The 23,636-nt window shown below is 45.5% G+C and overlaps 1 protein-coding gene across 5 annotated transcripts in view; it reads right to left on the minus strand.

Moving 5' to 3' along the window:
• Nucleotides 1-2,296: 2,296 nt before the first annotated feature.
• Nucleotides 2,297-23,636, minus strand: part of CD84 (CD84 molecule) — a 34,106-nt gene continuing 12,766 nt past the window's right edge. Inside the window, exons 2-9 of one of the 5 annotated variants that reach the window (XM_025860616.2) lie at nucleotides 22,000-22,037; nucleotides 21,690-21,887; nucleotides 16,929-17,180; nucleotides 16,445-16,582; nucleotides 15,776-15,808; nucleotides 14,676-14,773; nucleotides 13,559-13,618; nucleotides 2,297-11,939 (exon numbers count right to left, since the gene is read on the minus strand). In XM_025860616.2, the coding sequence (XP_025716401.1) occupies nucleotides 11,874-11,939; nucleotides 13,559-13,618; nucleotides 14,676-14,773; nucleotides 15,776-15,808; nucleotides 16,445-16,582; nucleotides 16,929-17,180; nucleotides 21,690-21,783 (741 nt within the window). In that variant the 5' untranslated portion in view covers nucleotides 21,784-21,887; nucleotides 22,000-22,037 and the 3' untranslated portion in view covers nucleotides 2,297-11,873. Of the gene's footprint in view, nucleotides 11,940-13,558; nucleotides 13,619-14,675; nucleotides 14,774-15,775; nucleotides 15,809-16,444; nucleotides 16,583-16,928; nucleotides 17,181-21,689; nucleotides 22,038-23,636 lie in introns of all 5 variants that reach the window. The other 4 variants (XM_025860614.2, XM_025860613.2, XM_025860617.2 and 1 more) reach the window with 4 other exon arrangements.

Genomic DNA, 23,636 nt, shown 5'->3' on the forward strand with positions numbered 1-23,636 from the left:
TTTGTGTGTTCATTTTGCATATTGCTACTTTGCTTAACTCATTTATTAGTTTTAATAGGTTTTTGTGTGTGTGTGTAATCTTTAGGGTTTTCTATATATTAGATCATGTCATCTATGAACAGAGATCATTTTACTTCTTTTCCAATTTGGATGCCTTTTATTTCTTTTTCTTGCCTAATTGCTCTGGCTAGAACTTCAAATACTATGTTGAGTAGAAATGGTAAAAACCAGCATCCTTGTCTTCTTATCTTAGGGGGAAAGCTTTTATTCTTTCCCCTTTTAGTATGATATTAGCTGTGAGTTTTTCATATATGGCCTATCATGGGGCTGAATTACAGGTGTGTGACTTATGGATACAATTAATCATTTCAGGGGAAGCGAGGGATAGAGATGGGGTTATCCAGGAACAATCTGGGGAGGACCTGTTGTCTGATGGTGCGGGCCTCTGTGAATTGCATGGGAGACCAACAAGGCTTTTGGGAATTTTATACCAGCAGAAAGGCTGTCAACTTGGACTGAAGGAGACAGAGACAGGACTAGATTAAGGAAGGCCATGGGATTTCTGGAATTCTACAGGATAGACCAATAAAGTTATCCAGCTGCAAACATGTATTATCATTCCAGAAATGAGAAAAAAGCCAGGGCTGACACTGCCACTATGGGCCCTAAGGCACAGTTCAGGGGTCAGGGCTGCTTTTGGTTATAGAGGGGTGGGGCCACTGCTGGAGGTGGAGAGGATGAACCTGGTGGTCCCAGAAGGCAGAGCCACCCAGGTGGATCCACCAAACAGAGCGTGGAGCCAAAGAGGATTAGACATTTAAAATCTAATAGAATCTGCCCAGCTAGATTTTGGACTTGCTTGGGAACTGTGACCCCTTTCCTTTTTTTTACTGACGTATAATTGACGTAGTTATATTAGTTTCAGGTGTGCAACATGATTCTCTATTTGTATACAATGGGAAATAATCACCACAATAAGTCTAGTTATCATTGGTCACTATACATAGTTACAATTTCTTTTGTGTTGAGAACTTTTAAGATTTATTCTTAGCAACTTTCAAATATGCAATACATATGATTAACTATAGTTTTCATAACATACATTACATCTCCATGACTTATTTATTTTATAATGGAAATTTTTTATCTTTTGAAACTCTTCACCCACTTCACCCTCTCCTCATGCCCCCCTCCCCTCTGACAACCACTAATTTGTTATCTCTATCCATGAGCTTGGGGTTTTTTGGGTTATTGTCATAATTTGATTGTTGTTGTCATAATTTGATTGTGTGTTTTGTTTTGTTTTAGATTCCACATATAAGGGAAATCATAGCAACATGGTTGGTCCTTGAGGGCATTATGCTAACTGAAGTAAGTTAGAGAAAGACAAATTCCATATGATTTCACTTGTATATGGACTCTAAAAAAACAAAACAAATGTGATTCCTTTCCTTTTTTCTATTTCTCCCTTTGGAGTGGGCATGTCTATCCTTTGTTTGTCTCACCATTATATTGGGGAAGCATATAACTTGTCTGGTTTTACAGATTCACAACTGGAGTTAAATTTTCCCTCAGGATAAGTCCTACCTTGAGATTCCCACATACCTGACTTAGATGATATTTAGATGAGATTTTGGACTGAGAGTTGATACTGAAATGGGTTAAGACTTTGGGGCTGTTGGGATGGAGTGAACACATTTTACTCGTTAAAAGGACATATTTGGGGGATGCAGAAGGCAGAATGTTATAGGCTGAACTGTGTCCTGCCAAAACCCACATGTTGAAGTCCTAACTCCCAGTACTTCAGAACGTGACTGTATTTGGAGATAAGGTGTTCAAAGAGGTAATTAAGTTAAAATAAGATCGTATGGGTGGACCCTAATTCAATAAGGTTGATGTTTTTATAAAAAGAAGAGATCAGAACATAGACATGCACAGAGAGAAGATATATGAAGACACAGGGAGAAGAAAACCATCTATAAGCCAGAGAGAGAGGCCTCACAATAAACTGATCTTGCTGACATCTTAATTGCAGACTTCTAGCCTCTGGGACTGTGAGAAAATACATTTCTGTTGTTTAAACCATCCAGCCTGTGGTACTTTGTTATGGGAGGCTTTGGCAAACTAATACATGGTTTTTATTATGTGGAAGTAATTTCCTTGTATTCCTAATTTGTTAACTGTTTTTAATCATGAAAAGGGTGTTGAATGTTGTCAAATGTTTGTTCTGCATCAAATGAGATGATCATGTGGTTTTTTTCCCCCTTTCATTCTATTAATTGTTCTATTGCAGTCATTGTTTTTTTTTATGTTGAACTATCCTTGCCCTCCAGGAATAAATCCAACTTGGTCATGATATATAATCATTTTAATGTGCTACTGAATTTGGTTTGTTGGTATTTTGTTGAGGATTTTTGCATCAACATTCATGAGAGATATTATTCTATACTTTTATCAATGGGTGGTACTGGTGAAACACTGGAAAGTGGGAAGAAGGGAGAAATGTTTTTTCCATCTTGGCTTCTGATCATGTCCCCAGCAGTGGCAGCAATAGTGGGAAATGAATGCAGTCCCAGGGTTCTTGGTCTAGCAATGCAGTTCCAGCAGTCATTCCAGAAGTCTTGGCAGTGTGGTATTTCTGGGCTCTGGCTCCAATGATGGCAGCCACCGTGGCGGGGCAACTTAGGCTCCCAGATTCTTGTGGCTTTGGTTGGAGTACGGACTCCTGGCATCCTGTGATGGGACAGCACTAGTTCCAAAGGCAAATTCCCCCAAGAGTGGTAACACCTTCCCGGACTTGGTCAATAACCTCATCTTCCCTGTTTCACTCCTCAAACCCTTCCATCACTTTTGTATTCAATTCTTATGTTCAATTTGTGGGGTTTGTATATTTAACATGGTTTCAATTTTTCTGATTGGGCATTGACTGAAACGTCTTCTATTTTTATTCTATTTGCTAATTTTTTTCCTAATCAGTTGTGGTTGTTGAATTTTATCAAATACATTTTTTGGCATCAGTCAAGATGATTATGGTTTTTTTCCCTCCTCTTTAATGTGTTTAAATAATAAATTGCAATAGAAGATTTCTTAAAGATAAATCATCTTTGCATTCTGGGGATAAACCCTACTTGTTGTATTTTTTTTTTCTTTTCATGCATTGCTTGGTTCATTTACTAAAATTTAAATTAAGATTTTTTCTTCTTATTTTTTAAATTAAGATCTTAATATTTATATGTATAAGTGAGATTATCAGGAGTTGACAACTTTTTTCCTGTAAAAGTCAAGATAGTGAATATTTTACACTGTGCAACGATACATTCTTCACTGCAGCTATTCAACTTGGCTGTTGTAGAATGAAAGCAGCCATTGTCAATACACAAACAGATGACTGTTGTGTGTGTTCCAATAAAACTTTATTTAGGAACACTGAAATTTGAATTCCATATAATTTTCACATGTTACCAATATTATTCTTTCAAGTTTTTTTCAACCTTTGGAAATTGTAAAGACTATTCTTAGCCCACAGGTTATATAAAAACACTTGGCAGGCTGGATTTGTACACAGGCTGTTGTTTGCTGATCCCTATATTTTTCTTGTTGGAGAATCATCCTCATCTAGTTTGGAATCAGTGTTATATTAATAGTGCTCAATGAACTTTGAAGTTTCTATGCTTTGGAACAGTTAAAATTACATGGGAATTATCCTTTCACTGACTATGATAGAACTAGTTCATGAGACCACCTAGCCTTGGCACATTTATGGGAATTAGATTACTGAATATTGTTTCCAATTTTTCTCTGGTTAAAGAAGTTCTTCTACTTATAAACTTTCAGCTTGTGAACCACTACAGATATAAAGGTACACCAGCAATCCATTGGTTCCTCCTGCCACCAGGATCACATTTGTGTTTGGAAAGACCACTCTGGCTGTGGTATAGAGAATGGATTGGACCAGGATGAGTGTGGATGTGGGAGGGAAGCTGCTGTTGTCCAGGAAGAGGTGGTGGGGGCCATGACTGCAGCAGCTATTGGCAGATGAAAGGGGAGAAGTCAGATAGACTGCAAAAACATTTAGGAGGTGTGTTAGGGGTTTTCAAGGCTACTTCCATGTTCAATGATTCACTAGGAGGACTTACAGGATTTGGCATATAGTCCTACTCATGGCTACGACTTATTACAGGAAATAGATCAAAGCAAGATCAGCAAAGGGAATGGTACCTGGAGTTGTGTCCAGAAGAAACCTGGTGAAGCTTCCAAGAGTCTTATCCCAGTGGAGTCACACAGGACCATTCTTAATTCTTCTAGCAACGTATTGTGCCAACATGTGTGAAATGTTGTCCACCTGGAAGCCTGCCTCAGCCCAGAATTCCAGGGTTTTTTTTTTCAACTGTCAGAAATGGAAGCACTGTCTGCCTAGCACATACCAAAATTTCAGAACCCCAGAAGGAAATCAGGTGTTTAGCACAAACCAAATTGTACAAATAGTTTAAGCTCAGTGAACCACTCTTATCAGGGTGTGGTTAAACTCCCCAAATCCAACTTCCCAGACACCAGCCCAGGACAACCTTGTGAGCATGCCTTTCCAAGGATAACAGTCTTAGCCCTATAATGTTAGTTCTTTTCTATGTTTTCTGACCCTTAACTATGTTTCCTGCACAGGAAGTACATTCGATGGTGCATTTTCTACTGCATTTCTACCCAAAGGTTAGAGACTTATTAAGGGTCTTACTGCTTAGGAATAAATAGCTTTGTCATTGAGACATGGACCAAAGGATTCTCACGTTCCAGGTAAGGCAGGTGAAGCCTGCACAAACTGCTACATCTTCATTAGTTAATCAAAATATGATAACATTGAAAACTTCCTCTCCAACTTGCACAGGGTCAGGTACTGTGGGTACAAATGGTGAGCAAAACCGGCCATGGTCTGTGCCCTGATGGAGCTCACAGTCTAGTGAGGAAAGAGAGACATTAACTAAATAATCACAAGGAGAAATATTTAAAGACAAAGTTTGAAATCTTCTGTGAAGGAAAGACATGTAGTACAATGAGAACAAAGTGTGGGCATCAAACATGGTCTGCAGGAGCAGGGAAAGTTGCTCCCAGGAAGGGGCGTTTGCACTGAGCATTGAGGGATGAGTGGTAGGGGGCGTTGGATTTGGAGGTGGTGAGGGGAAGGAGGAGAGGTAGAGAAAGGGTCCTAGGGCTAACGCATAAGGCTAAAATAAATGAAATGTGCCAGAACCTCAGGGCACTGGGAAAACGCCACCAATTTTTTAAAAAAATCTTCTCAAGTAGTTCTGTATCTGCTTACAGAGTTTCTACAAAGGGACTCTGAAGTTCTTCAGGGTAGCAGCTTAATTTCAGCCCAACAAGAAAGGGATGTGGAGATGTAGCTGGGGTAGCTGGGAGCCCAAGCACATCTGCAAAGAGCTGCTCAGAGCAGAGGATCTGGAGCTTCTCTGATCAGCGGGGAGTTATGGAGGTGTTTTCAGATCTAGAAGCTTCCATTTGAAATCTCACACACCACCTCTTAGCAAGTCCATTCTCCTTCAGGGTTTTACAAAACATCCTGAGGTCCTGCACCAACAGTTGTGAGGGAACCACAGCGCATTCTTCTCACTGAAAAGCCCAGGGCTTTCTCCAAGTGGCACCGTGAGCGACCCACACAACCTCTGCTCTCCATTCCCTAGACCCAGACTCTGAAAAGGAGAATCCCAGTGTCTGGGTCCCAATCTGAGTTTGGTTCAACAAATATTTATTCATATGTTTATGGAGCTCTGCTAGGCACTAGCTTCTATCATGGTTGCAGTGAACAACAAGATGAATAAAGCAAAGCTCTTGTCCTGGAGGGAGGTGTGACTTAAGTGCCCAGTTTCCTATCTTTAGGATGATGGAGGCAGAGTTGCCTTCCCTTCCTCCAGCCACGTGCCTGTGCTGCACTCTGGTTTCTTGCTTCTGGCGTTGGCCCTCCCAGTGGCTAGCTTTCCATCCTCTCTCGGGGTCCTGGTCATCTCTCTCACAGTAGACTTCCTCGTCCTCAATTTCTGTCTTACTGCCCTCAACCCCACAGTCCCTTTCTGGCTACTCAGGGCCTGAGGCTTCAGACGGCACAGGCCCTTTGTCATGTTGGAGAGTCTTTGCTGTTTCTTTGCTACTTGCTTGGTCTCTTTTCTTGAAAAACAAAAACAAAGTAAGACACACACAAAAATAGGTGCATTATCGAATAGTTTGTGTTTACCTGCTGAAATGGAGCCTGTAGTCTCATTTCTTAGGCACTTAGGAGGTAAAATTTATGGGCAATAAATACTTTATTAATGGAAATTTACAAGCGAGCTATATATTTAGCTTTGAGTTGGGGGGGTTCAGAGTTCTACACAAAGAGGGATCCTTGGTTTGGTCCTTGAGTATAAAATAGCTAGAGATGGAAAGGAGAGAAGGTTTTCCAGGCACAGGACACAGCGTGGGCAAAGACATAGAGCAGGAAAGGATTTGGTGGGTTCTTGAACCCACGTACTTCTGTGTGACTGCAGCTTAGGGAGGAAGCAGGAGAAAGGCCCGGACAGTCTGATGGGTCAAATTGCTCAGGAGTCTGGTCCCACAGGAAAAATTTCTCAGTAGAAAAATAAAGCGATAAGGTGAGCATTTTGGAAAGATTGCTCTTTATGTGATAACAGCCCAGGTCACATGTGATAAAGGAATGACCTGGGAGAACGGACACCGGGAGGGAGGCTAGGCAGATTGAGGGGACATGGTTGAGTTGGACTTGACAAGACCTAGTGACTGCTTAGACGTAGGGCATCTGGAGTCAAGAATACAAGTTTCCTGCCTTGGGAAGCTGTGGGTAGGGGAGGCACTGAGAACAGTGGCTCGGTGCCCAGCCCCTGGACCTGGGAGGCCAGCAGTGGAGTCCTGGTTTCCATAGTATCTTGGACTAGTTGCTGAGTCTTTCTGTGACTCAGTTTCTTAATTTGTAAAGTGAAGGAGGATTGCATCTTCAGGGATTAGATGAATTTTAATGTTTCCTATGTGGGCTTTAGATGAGTTAGTACATATAAAACCTTCGGGTGGGGAACGGTGCATAGTAGGCTCCAATAAATGTTAGCTATTATGAGTATGGTGGGTCATCAAAACTTAAAGGTTCAGCTTTTTCTAAACTTTTAAATAGTGTTGCACAACTCATAAATTCTTACCTCTCCTTCTGTTTTCGTTATTCTTCTGATATTAATAGTGGAAATTTGCACAGTTTTTCTCTCATAACAACTCATCAGCAGTGTTTATGACCTAGATCCCTTATTGGCTGTGAAACCAGCTCTGCCCAAAATGCAGACAGTGAGCTCTACTCAAGATTCTTAATGGGTGTTTCTAGTAGAAGAGTTGAGTGGTTATCCAGACAACAACGGAATTAATATATGAATACATTTACTTGGAGCTGCTCTTGGTGTCTTTAAAATATTATTATACATACATATTCATTCAACAAATATTTGTGGTCCACCTATGAAGTGTCAAGAAAAGTGCCCGGTGCTGGGAGTCCAGAGCCAGGTATAGGAAGGCTCAAGTGCATGGTCAGGTGCAAGTATGTGGCTCTTTGTGACAAGAAGTCTTGAATTCAAGTCCTGTGTTCCCCAGCTGCCTGATTTTGCCAGGTATTTATTCCCTCAGTCTTAACATAAGCTGGAAGAATTGTTGTTGTTGTGAGTTGTAAAAAGCATCTAGTATAGCAATTGGTATACAAAGGAAACCGTTAATTAACTCTTACAGTCTCCCTGCCCTCAGGAGGTCTCTGTTGGCATTATTATTATTCAGACCAGCCCTTGTTCTCTCCGTCTGGCTGGGGAGCCGATGCAGGGGGGGTAGCATGGTAAGTGAAATGACAGGAGGAACAAGCATCGGTGTAGGAGGACTGGGAGTTAAGTTCACTTAACTAAACACTAATTGAGCACAATATCAGCTACATTTGTGCTGCAAGAACCTGATACAGGCTCAGCACCTGATGAAGGTTCAAGCCTGTAAGATCAGCTTATAGGCATATTCTGACAGTGCTGCCTCGTACTAACTCTACACAGCAGGAGCTATTACTGTCCCCATTTTGCAGGTGGGAACACCGAGGCACTGTAAGGTGAACCTAACTTGCCTGAGGTCACAGAACGAAGGAACCAGGATTCAGACCCAGGCACTCCAGCATCGAAGCCTGCGTTTGGGACCACTCAGTACCCTTCTGCCTTCTGCCTTCTCCTCCAAACTTCATTTTACAGCCAGTAGAAACTGTCTCTAAGGGTTCTTGAGAAAGTTACTCGCACCCGGGAAAGGTCAAGTAGAAGAAAAGTAATAGATCTGGAAGAAAATATGGCCCAGCCACTTCTTTTCTCCAGGCTGAACCTACAAAACACCAGGCCAGGGGCGCCTGGGTGGCTCAGTGGGTTAAGCTTCTGCCTTCCACTCAGGTCATGATCGCGGGGTCCAGGGATTGAGCCCCGCGTGGGGCTCAGTAGGCGGAGCTTGTCCCTCGCTCTCTGCCCCTCCCCCCGCTTGTGCGCGCGCGCTTTTTCTCACTCTCTCTCTCAAATAAATAAAATCTTAAAAAAAAAAGAGGAAAAAAGAATCACCAGACCAATCAGGCTCCTTCCTTTCTTTGCTGGGTTTCCAAAGTGGCCCAGCCAAGCTCCTCTCTTGTGGGCTGTGCAGTTTAGAGCATTCTATAACTTTTTTAAAAGCATCACATTTTAAATCGGCTTCACTTTCTTTTTCTGAGAGGCATTCGCTGCGCTGTTTCTCCTGTTCTCTGTTCTCTGCCGAAAGCCCATGTGGACCCGCAGGTGCCTGGCTTGTGCTGCCTTACCGGCACTTGCCACTAGAGGGCCCTGCGCCCAAGGTTCCAATTTCAATGCACCTTCGTAAAAACTGGCCCATCTTAGTGTGATACATGGGATCACACCCATTTTACAGAAGGAGAAGCTGAGAACCAAGCCCTTAGGGACGGGGTGAGTAGCTTATATCTTCATAAATCAGAAGAGTCAGAGAAAAGAAAGTGAGAGACCGGAGCTCAGTGGTCCCAAATCCCAAAGGCCACATGAAGAATTCCTGGGTACTAGTTCCTTCCCAGGCTTGTTCTCCCGGAAGACCCAAGGAACTCTGGCCTCTCCTTCTGTTCCTCTCCCCTACTTGCCACTGGGGCTGTAGGACACTAGCAATGTCACTGGGTGAACGCACCAGGGTGAAGCAAGGACAGTTTAGAGAAGGACCATGTTCAGCAGCGGTCCCTCAGCTCACACAAAGGCGAGGCATGCTTTTATTTTAGGGGAAATCCAGCCTGTTCGGTGTCCCCTTTGGAACTTCTCCATCCTTATGACAAGTCTCCTTATTTCTTCCTTCCCTCCCTGGAGTGACTGCCTTTCGCTCACCCCTGGTTCATGGCTTCAGGTGACGTCTTCGCTGGTCTAACTCTGAGAGTCTTTTCCCTCCAAAACGTCCTTACACTGACGTCTGCATTCTGACATTTAACACTTGCCATAATTGGATTCCACTATGCTTGTTGGCTTCTATCCATACTTGCAACGTGTACTTTCTATTTGAGCTGGCTGGTCATTTTCAATTCTATTCAATAGCATTTATTGCTCACAGGCAGGGTACAAGGCAAAACGTTGGCTGGTGGTGGACGCACAGGGGACTAAAACTTTCATCGCTCGTGATCACTCTCCATGGTCATGAAGTCATGGATCTTGCCCTTCAGTATGTACAGTGTGGAGGGAAACAAATAATGATCTATACCGTGAAGCAGAAAAAAATGAGTTGCAGTGATATAAGGACTAAGGGGGGGGGAGAGGGCAAAAAGAGCCATAATTAATTTGACCAGTGATGCCAGGGAGAGCTTCACAGAGGAGGTGACATTTGAGCTGAGCGTTCATGTGTGTGGAAAGGGCTGGGGGTTGGGCGGCACACCAAAGCAGAGGCACTCTGCCATCATAGGCAAGGGACTGTGAACGTGCTCAGTGCCTCTGGGGTGGTGCCCAAAACACATCATGCCGACTCAGCCTCTGCTTCTTTCTTGTGCCTTCCTCAGTTGGATGCCATCTGTCTTCTCCATTCTCAGCCAGATCCTACCCTTCCTCCAGAGCCCAGCTTCAGCTCCACCTCCTTCATGAAGACTTCCCTGACTGTACTAGCTCCTGCCACTCCCCAAAACGTGTAATTCAGCATTTAACTATAGTGTCCGCGCTTGCCTTGCACGGGGCAGCTAGACCAGGGCAGACATTACGCTCATCTGATACTTTGGAGGTCTTGCATCCCCCAACACAGTGCTAATGGTGGTCGGGGCTAGATGGTTCAATGGAACCATTCACTGAGACTAACACCTTCCTTCTGCCTAAATGCAGCTCACTTCTGCTGCCCAGCCTGGGATTGTTCATGGGGATTTAGGATTTAGCTGGTTATGGGTGCTCACACATAAGGGAAACGGTTCTTCATACGATCACTTGAATGTTCTGCTCAGCCATGGGTGATTCCTTCTCAGCACTGGTGGCGGGGGCTCAGGGGCATCGAACCAAAGCATGAAGCAGTGACTCTCTGGACTGAACCTTAGTAACAGAGGTGAAGTGAAGCCAGTTTCATCATCTACACCATCATCTGCCAAGTTCCCTCTGAAGAATGACCCGCTTCTTTTAAGGTCTCTTGTTTCGATGGTTGGGTTGTACTCAGCCCCCCTAAAGTGTCAGAAATATAGCTGGTCAAGTCCTTTTGGTGAATGGGGTACTGAGTACGGTCTCTTCTTCTTGCCGAGGCTGCTTGGAATAGGTATTAGTCTGGTTCTTCAGAGAAATGGAACCAACAGGAAACAGATATAACAAGGAGCTGGCTTGTGTGCTTATGAAGACTGAGAAATCCCAAGGTCTGCAGCTGGACCGCTGATGGTGTAGTTCTCCAGCATAAGTCCAAAGGCCTGAGAACCAGGAGAGCTGATGGTGTAAGTTCCAGTCCAAGTCCAAGTCCTAAGGCAGGAGGACTGATATCCCAGCTCTAAGATGGCCAGGCAGAGAGAATTAATTCTCCCTTACTCTGTCTTCTTCTTCTATTCAGGCTCTTGATGGATCTGGTGATATGTACCCGTACTGGAGTGGGGATTAATCTGTTTTACTCAATCTACCAATCCGAATGTTAATGTCATCCAGAAATGCCCTCATAGATCCCCCCCAGAATCGTGTTTAACCAAATGTCTGGGCACCCCATGAATGGCCCAGTCAAGTTGAAAGCTTGGCCAGAAAGAAAATCTTATGAGGCTTCTGAAGTAGAGCCTGAAGAAAAATGCTGCAGCTGTCTAGTCCCTACAGAAGGAGCATTTTCCAACCCTCCATCTGGAGAGTGTGTCTGCACAGCCGAGAGCCACACCTCCCATGGCTTCCCGTGTGACACCATCATGTATGGGCGGGCCGGGCCAGCCAGCCGCCCCTGCACAAAGGTTCCTGGGCAAAGGGGCACATAGAGGCTGAAATGCAGCCCACACTCTACTCATCAAGCCACGTGCTTGGGAGGGGCTGCATCTGCCTCGGGGGAAGGGTGCTTTTGCCTAATTTGTCTCAGGTGCTGTGTGGACTGTGGAGGCCGTGCCCCAGGGCTCCCCACAGACATTGAGTATGATCAGAGCATCCTAAGTGGTGTGCCATGGCCTGGTACAGGTGTGCAAAATACCAATCCTGTCTACATAGGGGGTTGCTGGGAAGGCTCATCACCTCCAGTCACAAAAAAGTCACAGATTGGGGCGTGATGGTTTGCAATCTCCGGGTAAGACGTACGCAGAGAAAGTCTGGGTCCGGGGCATCTGCCTGGGTATCGATGGTTGTTGAAGCTCAGTGTCCACAGGGAGAATGCTGGCCATGAGCCTAGATCACATTTTCATAGGTTGAAATCCCAGGAGGTTTGCCGTCCTGAGAGCTGGTTTTCCCCATCTGTGCACAAGAAGGAGTTGGAACTGCAGGTTAACTGAGAGATGCTGCTGGGGAAGCCCAGCCCTGGGTGGTGCCTGGGACAGACAGACGGCACAGGGAGATGCCTCAGGCCTCCCTGGTGCTGGCGGAATCTGGGGCAGCAGGGCCTTGCCCTTTGCTGGGTCCCTTGCCTCTGCTCTGGTCACCCGCTTGCAAGCCCTTGGGTCATCAACTGCAGAGCCCAGAAAAAAGCAGCAGGACGGAATGGGGGTATTAGCATTGATTTTGATTATAGGCTTGGGCAACATCCAGGCTCAAGCTACCTGCCTTCCTTGTTCCTAGCTGAGCCTCAGCTCCTTCTGAAGCCCCATAACGGCACTTCACATACTGGCGAGTTGCCTTCACTGGCGTCCCGTGCTCTAGTTATGTGGACAGACCTAGAGCCCTCCCCACACCCTGCTCCCAAATAAAGTGGACCCAACAGGATAGGAAAAACAATTCTTCTTAAATTATATAATGACCAATCAATAATTGCCATTGGCCTTGTCTAGAGGACGCACTTTGAGATGCCTCAACGCGGCCGCCCTGATTAATCCCTCTGATCCAGTCCTTGCCAGTGTCACCTCCGTGCCCTCCCCTTCCTTCAGATCTCGGCTCACACATGCGGCCCCCTGCCCCTCACTTCTTCCTTCCCCTTCCCCTTGTCCTTCGTCCCTCCGTTGCCCCTTCGTCTCCTTCTCCTTCCTTCCCTCTCCTGAGCACTAAGGGAGTGAAGGCCCTTTCTTCCCGGGCTCCAGGACACTGGCTTAGCTTCGCACCCCAACGACCTGTGCATTGAGTTCTCTTGCAAGTCTCCTGCATCTGCAGCTCACAGATGCCCTCTACCGAATCAGCTTTTACTTCTCATTTCCCATCCATCTGCAGCGAATTTCCTAATGTTTTTTGTTCTCACGACTTTCCCTTCCCCCTAGACTCCCTGGGTCCCTATTTATCTTTCATGATGATTTTGCCCAGCTATTAAACAGGAACACTGGCAAAACATTTGATTTGCCAAGAGACCCCAAAGCTGGCTTTCTGACTGTAGCAGAAATGAGGATCCTCATGGACAGTGACATAGACCTTCCGTCTATGCATATTCCAGAGCAGGACACCGAGGCACAGGGTACTGTGAGTGTCACTGCTCCGTTGCAAATTGTTGTGCAGGCTGCACCCTGTACAAGCCAGCTGGTGGAGGAAACGGGAACTGAAATTCAGCCTGTGTTCTACTTGTCGGTCTGGGCACCTGGTGTGGGCCTGTTTCTGTCCAGAGGGGGGCACCTGTTGTCTAGTTTTATTCTGTGAGCCGGCATGGCCCCAGCTGCTCTAGAGGCTGGAGTTTCCACACAGCAGGTCAGAGGCCTGGGGGCTCCTGCATTTAGAGGCAGGCCCAGCATCCCAAGCAGGCCAGCTTTTGGATGGCCATGGACCTGGGAGCCGGGCTCTGTGCAGGTGTGAAACACCCATGGGCCACGGCCCTCAGCAGTTAGTCCTGAGAGGGACAGAGAAGAGCGCCAAGAGCTGGCCCCTGCTTGGATGGACAGGGTACAGCAGAATGGTTGGAACACACAGGCAACAGGGATAAGAAGTCAGAAAGGATTTACCTTATCAGTCTGCAATGTGGAATAAACCTTGTTCACCGGCTCCTCCTTGGCAGGGAGCGCCTGTAAAACACCCATCTTGCCCTCAGTGAGGAGCCCAGGCAAAACCTCGCCAAGCCCCCTTCCTTCCTCTGCCCGGCCTGCTGCCCCCCTGCTCCCACTCCCACCAGATGGCCTCCTCTCCCGGCCTCAGCTCTGGTTCCACCCAGCCTCGGAGAGGGTCAGGGCCGGGTATGGGGCGGGAGGAGTGGGTAGCCATTGGGTAAAACCCTCAGGAGCCAAGAGGAGGGGTTTGCATGGTTCGGACCGGGGCTTGCTCACTGAAGATTTTGGCTCTGGGCCCCTAGCCGCCCATCAGTCCAAGCACAGTGCTAGACGGACCAGGCAGACCTCTGTTGCCCAGCACTCTTGTCGACCTCGGGGGGAGCATGCGGGCGGGGGGCGGGGCACAGAGGGAGGCGGTGCTTGTGGAAGCCTGGTTCAGGGTGGAGGTGAGGGCAGGGCAGGCAGGTGAAAGGCAGGTGGGAGGAGGGGGTGTGCCGCCGCCACACCAGGAAGTTCAAGGGGACCTCTCTTGGGGTGGCTCAGTCCGTTAAGCGTCTGCCTGCGGCTCAGGTCATTATCCCAGGGTCCTGGGATTGAGTCCCATATGGGGTTTCCCTGCTCAGCGGGGAGTCTGCTTCTCCCTCTCCCTCTCCCCTTGCTCGTGCTCTCTTTTTCACTCAAATAAAGAAATAAAATCTTTTAAAAAGGGGGGACCTCTCTCGATTCTGTGCCCTTGGAGGCCCCTCAGCCTCCTGTTCCCGCGTCGGTGGCCACCTAGCAGCCCTCCCCTTACACCAGGGGCTCCCCTGTTGTTTGTCCCTCGTGGAGGGCACTCCACTCCTAGTCAGGCCTCTCACCTCACCCAGAGCCAGACCCCCGTGTGGAAGCTGGCGGCCTCCACCCCTAGAGGCTGCCACGGGGTGACCATCGGCCATGTTCCTGTCTCGTCGGGGGGCTCACAGCATCATTTCCCTGACATGACGATGCTTGGTTGGACCCTCCAGATCCCTGGCCTGCTGCCCCAACTCCCTTTCCTGGGGCTGGTGGTGAGGACCCATGAGTGGCATCAGCTCACCTTGGATTGGGGGATTTCATCGTAGATTCTGCCCTCTGCCGGCGGGGCATCTCTTGTAACCATGACGTAGGTGTATATTGTTTTCTTTGAGATGGCATCTGTCACAAAGAAACATAGAAGCACCGTGCGTGAGAGGCAGAGAGATTTTAGAGATGACCTCTTCTAAGGTTCTCTTTTTAAGGTAAAGAAATGAAGCCCTAAAAGGTCAAATGGCTATCATCATCTTGAGATGGATGCTCGGGTCCTGGGACTGCCTCTCCCTCTTGGGATTTCATGTGGTGTGGGAGCCCGGAGAGGCCAAGTCCGGAGAGACAAGTCCCTGCTCTTAAGAACTCCTGGGGTGGTAAAGGCATCCATCCCAGTGTGTTCCTCTCCTTGCTCCTAATGTGGGACATTTTAGGGTGAGGTTGAAAAGAGATGGCTAGAATTTGGGGCCTTCATGTTTCAGGGCACCAACATATCCACAAATCACAGTGAGCTTAAGCGGCACACAGAGTTAAGTCCTGTCCCAGACCCTGTCCCAGACCAGGCAGGTGAGCCAGACCGACCCAGACCCTGCCTGAGACCCGGCAGGCAAGCCAGACCGAGTGCTCTCTGTCATCTCATTGATAGATGGAAAAAGTAGCACTTCTTCCTTCCCAAGAGACTGTGAGGGACTGAAGACAGATGTCTCTTGGAGGAACCCTGAAGATCCCCTTTGGCCTGAGTCAGGTTATGGGACTTCTCCCCATCACAATGCCATTTGAGTTAAATTCTCCAGGGAAGAGAATTTAACTCCTCCTGTGCCGAGCCTGGGCCGTCAGTCGCAAGCGCAGTGCTGACGTTTACTGAGTCCTTACTCTGTACCAGGCTCCAGGCCAAGTACTTTATGTGGGTAATTCCGTTTAATCCCCCTAATAAGTATGTGCAGCGCATCCTCTATGTCTGGTTTACCACTGACAAAATAGGCTTACGGTGACAGATCCCTTGTAACTGATAAACAGCCGAGCTGGGACCTTTGGCCCAGACTGCCTGCAAGGCACAGGCTGAGTCTTAACCAATCTGCCGTGAACTCATCTCTCCCAGTTGTCATCCGGGAAAACTGGTGGCCGAGAACTTACCAGAGTTCTTACTGAAGGGCTTCAAGAAGGAACCTGAGGAATCAGACCCAAAGGAGAGTCAGGAACATGGAAACAGAGGTTTAGCCCCTCTATACCCAGGCTTGTTACTGTGGTTGGTGGGAAAGGAAGATTTGGGGAGATCATGGGGCTAGGAGGTATAGGAGGGCACAATGCTCCTCTGGGGGCCTAAGATTAGGTTTTCTGCTTTGCAGATGGCACAATTACAGAAGGATCCAGAGGGATCCAGAGGGATCTAGTGATGCGCATGGAATGCAAAGTTAGTACATGTCCCTCTGTGACTCTCCAAAGGTCATAGTCAAAATATGATGGAATTGGAAGTGACCCAGGAGACCCTCTAGTTCAAATCTCATTTCACACGTGAGAGCACTGAGCCAGAGAGGGAAACACACATGTCCAGTGAAGCACAGCTTCTCAATGGCAGTACTGAACTCACACCCAGGTTCTGGGCCCACCAGACACTGATGACAACAGGAACAGATTCTGGAGCCCACTCAGGGCACTGTCATCCAGGGGCCAGCACTCTGGAGATGTTGAGGTAGAGGAGGGGGATTGGAAGAAGGATTTCCCCGGAACAAAGGACCGCTCTGCCCCACCTTGGATAAATGACTTCAGTCCCAGGAAGAAGGAAGGTACATTTCCACATTTTACCTTCTGGAAAAATCCTACCTTGTCCTCTTTTGCACAAAAGGAACAAAAGTACCGAAGGCACAATGAGTATAAAGAGAAGGAGCACCACCAGCCCGCTCAGCAGCCCGGTGCGGCGAGAATGGAGGCCTGCCGCAGTGTCTGCAAACAGAAGAGACAGCGGGGCTTGGCCACATTCAGGGGCACTATCAAAACGGGGTGCCCTCCAGGGGAGTGCCAAATCTCCAAGGGAAACTGGGCTTTCTGCTATTCAAAGTCAGCACTGGAAACAGAATCAGAGGGCCAAGCAGGGCCTGCCTCAGAACACCCCAGAAGCATGGCCTATCTCAGAAAGCTCTGGCCTTTTTTCCACGCCCTCCTGGGAGGAGATGCCCCTGGGGACCAGGCCTGGCCTCCCCCCGCCGCCCCATGGGGAACAGGGCCCAGCTCGGGCCGCTCTTCTGAGTGAGTCCTGGAGACTGCAGGAGAGATGGATGGAGCTGGTCACCTGCACAGAGCTGCTGGGCAGAGATGGAGTCTGAGCTGTTGCTGACGGGGTTCCAGGCTGTGCACGTGTAAGTCAGCTCTTGGTTGTCGGGGGTCCGGAAGATTCGAATTACATTCCCCGCTTCCCCCAGGGGGCTCCAACTATATGTGACATTCTCTTCTTCTTTCTCCACAGAGCATGTCAAGGTGACATTACAGGTGCTGTTCATAGACGTCATTAAACTCTGCATAATTTTTGGCTTTCCAAGCCGACCTAACAGGGGAAGACACATGTGTCAGTGGTAAGCTGGAGTTAGCCTATACCAGGAGAGCCAACTGTTAAATTTACAGAAATTATTCATGAAAAATGAAATTATAAAAACTTGCAAGAAAATAAAAAAAATTAAATTAATTATATTTTAAAAAGCTAATATATACTCAACATTCACCACTTTCTATTTTTTGGGGGGGAGCCAATTTACTCTTATCTACATTCTAAAAGTTATTTACATCTATAGTATCTGTCTTTTGTAATGATATACAAAGTCTTCCCAATTCTGCAAGTTTTAAAACACAGAGGGAGTATTTACCCCTCAGAAATTGACAAATAATGGGGCACCGGGGTGGCTCCATTGGTTAAGCCTCCAACTCTTGATTTCGGCTCAGGACATGATCTCAGGGTCATGAGATCAAGCCCCGCATTGAGGCTCCATGGATTCCCTCCCTCTCCCTCTCTCTCCCTTTACTCCCATCCCCCAAAAAGACAGATTGGCAAGTGCTCAAACTTGGGCTGGGTTGACTGCTCGGTGGAGTTTCACTCTAGACTGAAGAAAACAATGGAAGGGGTAGGGGGGTGGGGGGATGGGTTAGCCTGGTGATGGGTATTGAGGAGGGCACGTTTTGCATGGTGCACTGGGTGTTATGAACAAACAATGAATCATGGAACACTGCATCAAAAACTAATGATGTAATATATGGTGATTAACATAACAATAAAAAAATTAAAAAAAAAAAAGAAAACAATGGAAGAAAGATGGCTAAGGTCGATTAAACTTAAAAGTGCCTCCTGTCTGTAGACATTACATTGTGAATAGCACCAAAAAACTAGGAAATATTCTTCCAGTATTTGAAAACCGTTATCCAACTCAGCAAAGAGGTCTCTCTTGTTAATGTGCAAGCAAAGCTCTGAAATATTTGTTTATTGAATTACTTTTTCCTTATTAGCTCACTTCATGAAACTATCAGCCAGCATTCTTGTTGGCTTCTTCGTCAGTGACACTGTATACTGGGAGGTATGAACGTTCAGCAAAACTCAATGAAAGCGTTCTGTGCATACAACTGGCTCTATGCAATGCACGATAAAGACCAGTGTATATTTTATTACCTTTTATGAAATCGTGCCGCACGCCCTTTGTATCACACACACCATCAAGAACCAGCACACCGTTGCATGAAACAGTCTTTATTTTTTTTTAAGATTTTATTTATTTATTTGAGAGAGAGAATGAGAGAGAGAGAGAGAGAGCATGAGAGGGGGGAGGGTCAGAGGGAGAAGCAGACTCCCCGCTGAGCAGGGAGGCCGATGCGGGACTCGATCCCGGGACTCCAGGATCATGACCTGAGCCGAAGGCAGTCGCTTAACCAACTGAGCCACCCAGGCGCCCTGAAACAGTCTTTAAAAAAATTTTTTGGGGCTCTGTTTTCTGGTGTGTTTTCACTGAGTTGTTTTGTGTTGTTCTAAAGTGCCTTTGGTGAAAAGTTAAAATCTCTTTAAAAGTTCATTTAAAAAAATATTTTTACTGAAACAATCAAAAGGTAAACTGTCCAAGTTGTAGGCTAGTAAAGGGTTACAGAAGAACAATTATATTTAGGTTGAAGTAAGAGCTATCTGGGGCCGACAGAAGGAAAGGGAAGATCTTCCCTTTACCAGCAGATAAGAAAATGCCCACATTCTGAGTTGGTAAATTTAGTTCATTTTTGGCCAGGCTGCTGTGCTAGGCTTTGTTCCTTCTCCCCTAGCCATGTGGGAAGGATTCAGAAGGAACCAGCATGTGGCTTTCTGGTTCATGTGGTATTTTTAAAGTTGTCTGTGCCTGTGAGGAAGTAGAATATGGTAAGGAGGAAGCTGTAAATATTTCTTATTCCAACTGCACCAGAAACCCTGGTCTTGTGAGTCTCTTCAACGGATCTATTCCAGACCAGATTTAGTGATGACTTGTGAAAAACTCCCAGAGAAGTTTGGAGTGACCTCGATGAGCTATAACAGTGATCTATACAGATGTATATAGCAAAAAATGAGCGAAAATGTGTGTGTGTGTGTGAGCGCGCGCATTTCTTTAGAAACTGGATTTACAAAAATGTCCAACTCTCTGCTTGATATTTACTTATTCTTAGAGAAACTCTTTTTTGCTGGGTGTCGAGGTGGGGGATGGTAGTCAAGAACCGGATCCTATCACATTGTTCTCAGCAGGGACTGAGACGTTACCTGCATCAGGCTGCTGGGCAGAGAAGGGCAGGGCTGTGGCTGAGAGTGGAGAAGCCACTGGAGACCTGGGTCCGACCAGGCTCTGCTGCTCTCTAGAACGGGGATGCACACAGCTTCACTGAGGTTTAGCTCCATCAGTTATAACACGAGGATAATTTTTTCCTGCTAAGGTTGTTTGTTGTGAGGACTAAATGGGTTATTGTGTTTAAAGAACTCTCTAATGCCCATCTGTCCATCTGTCTTTCTATCATCTATCATCTATCTAGCCACATTAATTATCTATAGGAAAGACAAAACAAGCCAGCAACAGTGACCACTGTTGAGTTGCAATGCACTGTATTGCTTTTACTCTGTGCATGTATTGCCTAAATATGTGTGATCTCTATATATTTTTTAAAAAATTAGGTGCTAGAATGCCAGACACAAAGAGTTCAGTAAATGTCAGTTCTTGTCTCACTATCTTCTCCACTAACTCTCCAAAAGGTATAGATTTTGTTAGGTGGGCAACCCGGCTTTCTCTGAGACTTTCCCATGGTCTGCCCCACCTGCAGATGGTATAACAGTTTCCAGAGACTGAGTGGGTATCACTGAACATATAAAGAGATGAAAACAGGGGCGCCTGGGTGGCTCAGTTGGTGAAGCATCCGACTCTTGATTTCGGCCTCGGTCATGATCTCGGGGTCCTGGGATCGAGTCCCTTGTTGGGGCTCCACGCTCAGCGGGGAGTCTGCTTCTCTCACTCTCTCCTTCTACCCCTCCCCCTGCTTGCATTCTCTTTCTCTAAAATAAATAAATAAATCTTTTAAAAAATGGTTAAAGTGTTAAATGTTGTGTTATGTATATTTTATCACAATAAAAAAATCTTTTAAAGAAAAAAAAGAGAAATGGATTTACCATGGTTTCATTCTTGGGCATTTATCTGGAAGAAGAAAAAGTCATTTCATGCAGAAACTTGTACATGAATGTGCATAGCAGCTTTATTAGTCATAATCCCAAACTGGAAAGAACTAAAATATCCTTTGATAGGTGTATGGTTGAACAGACTAGTCCATCTACACCATGGAATACTATTCAGCCATAAAAAGATATAAACTATTGATACTGGCAATAATTAAGATGACTCTCAAATAAATTATGCTGCATGAAAAAAAGCCAACCTCAAAAACACGCATACTGCATGAGTCCATGTATGTGACATTTGTGAAATAACATAATGATAGGTATGACGAACGGATTAAGGTCTTCCGGGAGTTGGGGAGGGAATGCGTGACTCTGAACGGTTGAGGGAGTCTTGCCGCAATGGTACACTTCAGGATCTTGATCGCGGTGGTGATCACATGAGGGCGCACATGTGAATAAACGTGCAAGCTACACATATACTCACACATAAATGAGAGCCCGTACAACTGTTCCTATTCCTGCTTTCCTATAGTTACACAAGATGTAACTTGTGTACAAGGGGGACTGGGCGATGTGCACACAGAACCTCCCTGCACGGTTCTTTTTTTTTTTTTTTTAATTTTATTTATGTATTTGAGAGAGAGAGTGAGAGAGAGAAAGCATGAGCAGGATGATGGGCAGAGGGAGAGGGAGAAGCAGATTCCCCACTAAGCAAGGAGCCCGATGCTGGATGCCGGACTCCATCCGGGGACTCCAGGATCATGACCTGAGCCGAAGGCAAACACGTAACCAACTGAGCCGCGCAGGCGCCCCTCTCTGCCTGGTTCTTTACACCTCTCTAAGCAGCTACACTTATTTTAAAATAAAGAGGTTTTGGCGCCTGGGTGGCTCAGTTGGTTAAGCGACTGCCTTCGGCTCAGGTCATGATCCTGGAGTCCCTGGATCGAGTCCCACATCGGGCTCCCCGCTCAGCGGGGAGTCTGCTTCTCCCTCTGACCCTCTTCCCTCTCATGCTCTCTATCTCTCATTCTCTGTCTCAAATAAATAAATAAAATCTTTAAAAAAAATAAAATAAAATAAAGAGGTTTTCTTTTTTTTTTTAAAGATGTGCTTTCCATACACTATCTCACTTGATCTTCCCAGTGACCAAGGGAAGTGAAGAATATGATTGATTATTCACATTTTATAGAAAAGAAAAACCAGGTCCATGGGACAACTTGTTGATAGAAGATTACATAGCTAAAACCAAACAACCACATCCTCTTTTTTAGTATTGGTGTATTTATATAAGGATTTATAAGTACAGAAAGATTTAGGGAAACCAATAAAGAAATACAGGTGTTCTATAGATAGAAAATTTGCAAAACAAAACAAGCCCTTTACCCTCCCACAACTTACGGAAGACCTGAAGGTTGTAGCGCCTGGTGGTGGTGATCATCCCTTCAAGGATCTTTGTATTTATGTCGGCTTTGTAGATGCCTGAGTCTTCCATCCTCAAATTACTGATCTCCAGGTTGTAGTTCTTACATGAGACATTTATTCGGTCATTATAATTTTGGTGGGTCACAGTAACTTTGGGTGCTGTTCCTGAGTCTCCTGGCGTTACAAAAGCAACAGATGTTTCAGAGTTCCAAACAATGTTGACAACCTGCTGTGATTTTTTGATATTTAAGGGGAAAGTGACTGACTCCCCCAGAATCCCAATCACCATGAAGACGTCTGTGTCACTTCCTTCTGCTTCCAGACCTGGGGACATAAATAGAAAACCATATAGCCATTTCACTGTTGCACCTTTTAAAGTCTCCTATCTCAACAAGACCCATGGATATGCTGTCTGCAAGAGACTCATTTTAGACCCAAAGACACCCCCACATCGAAAGTGAGGGGGTGGAAAACCATCTAACATGCTAATGGACACCAAAAGAAAGCTGGGGTGGCAATCCTTATATCAGACAAATTAGATTTTAAAACAAAGACTATAATAAGAGATGAAGAAGGACACTATATCCTACTTAAAGGGTCTATACAACAAGAAGATCTAACAATTGTAAATATCTATGCCCCGAACATGGGAGCAGCCAATTATATAAGGCAATTAATAACAAAAGCAAAGAAACACATTGACAACAATACAATAGTAGTGGGGGACTTTAACACCCCACTCACTGAAATGGGCAGATCTTCTAAGCAAAAGATCAACAAGGAAATAAAGACTTTAAATGATACACTGGACCAAGTGAACTTCAAAGACATATTCAGAGCATTCCAACCCAAAGCAACAGAATACACAGTCTTCTCTAGTGCCCATGGAACATTTTCCAGAATAGATCACATCCTAGGTCACAAATCAGGTCTCAACCGGTACCAGAAGATTGGGATTATTCCCTGCATATTTTCAGACCACAATGCTTTGAAACTAGAACTCAATCACAAGAGGAAAGTCAGAAAGATCTCAAATACATGGAGGCTAAAGACCATCCTACTAAAGAACGAATGGGTCAACCAGGAAATTAAAGAAGAATTTAAAAAATTCATGGAAACCAATGAAAATGAAAACACAACTGTTCAAAATCTTTGGGATACAGCAAAGGCAGTCCTAAGAGGAAAGTATGTAGCAATACAAGCCTTTCTCAAGAAACAAGAAAGGTCTCAAATACACAACCTAACCCTACACCTAAATGAGCTGGAGAAAGAACAGCAAATAAAGCCTAAACCCAGCAGGAGAAGAGAAATAATAAAGATCAGAGCAGAAATCAATGAAATAGAAACCAGAGGAACAGTAGAACAGATCAACGAAACTAGGAGCTGGTTCTCGGAAAGAATTAACAAGATTGATAAACCCCTGGCCAGACTTATCAAAAAGAAAAGAGAAATGACCCAAATCAACAAAATCATGAATGAAAGAGGAGACATCACAACCAACACCAAAGAAATACAAACAATTACAAGAACATACTATTAGCAACTCTATGTCAGCAAATTGGATAACCTGGAAGAAATGGATGCATTCCTAGAGATGTATCAACTACCAAAACTGAACCGGGAAGAAATAGAAAACCTGAATAGGCCTATAACCACTAAGGAAATTGAAGCAGTCATCAAAAATCTCCCAACAAACAAAAGCCCAGGGCCAGATGGCTTTCCAGGGGAATTCTACGAAACATTTAAAGAAGAATTAATACCTATTCTCCTGAAACTGTTCCAAAAAATGGAAATGGAAGGAGAACTTCCAAACTCATTTTATGAGGCCACCATTACCTTGATCCCCAAACCAGACAAAGACCCCATCAAAAAGGAGAATTACAGACCAATATCCTTGATGACCATGGATGCAAAAATTCTCAC

This window comes from Callorhinus ursinus, unplaced genomic scaffold, assembly GCF_003265705.2.
Source record: "Callorhinus ursinus isolate GAN/ISIS: 27379988/994484 unplaced genomic scaffold, GSC_fseal_2.0 scaffold88, whole genome shotgun sequence".
Taxonomy (NCBI): Eukaryota; Metazoa; Chordata; class Mammalia; order Carnivora; family Otariidae; genus Callorhinus; species Callorhinus ursinus.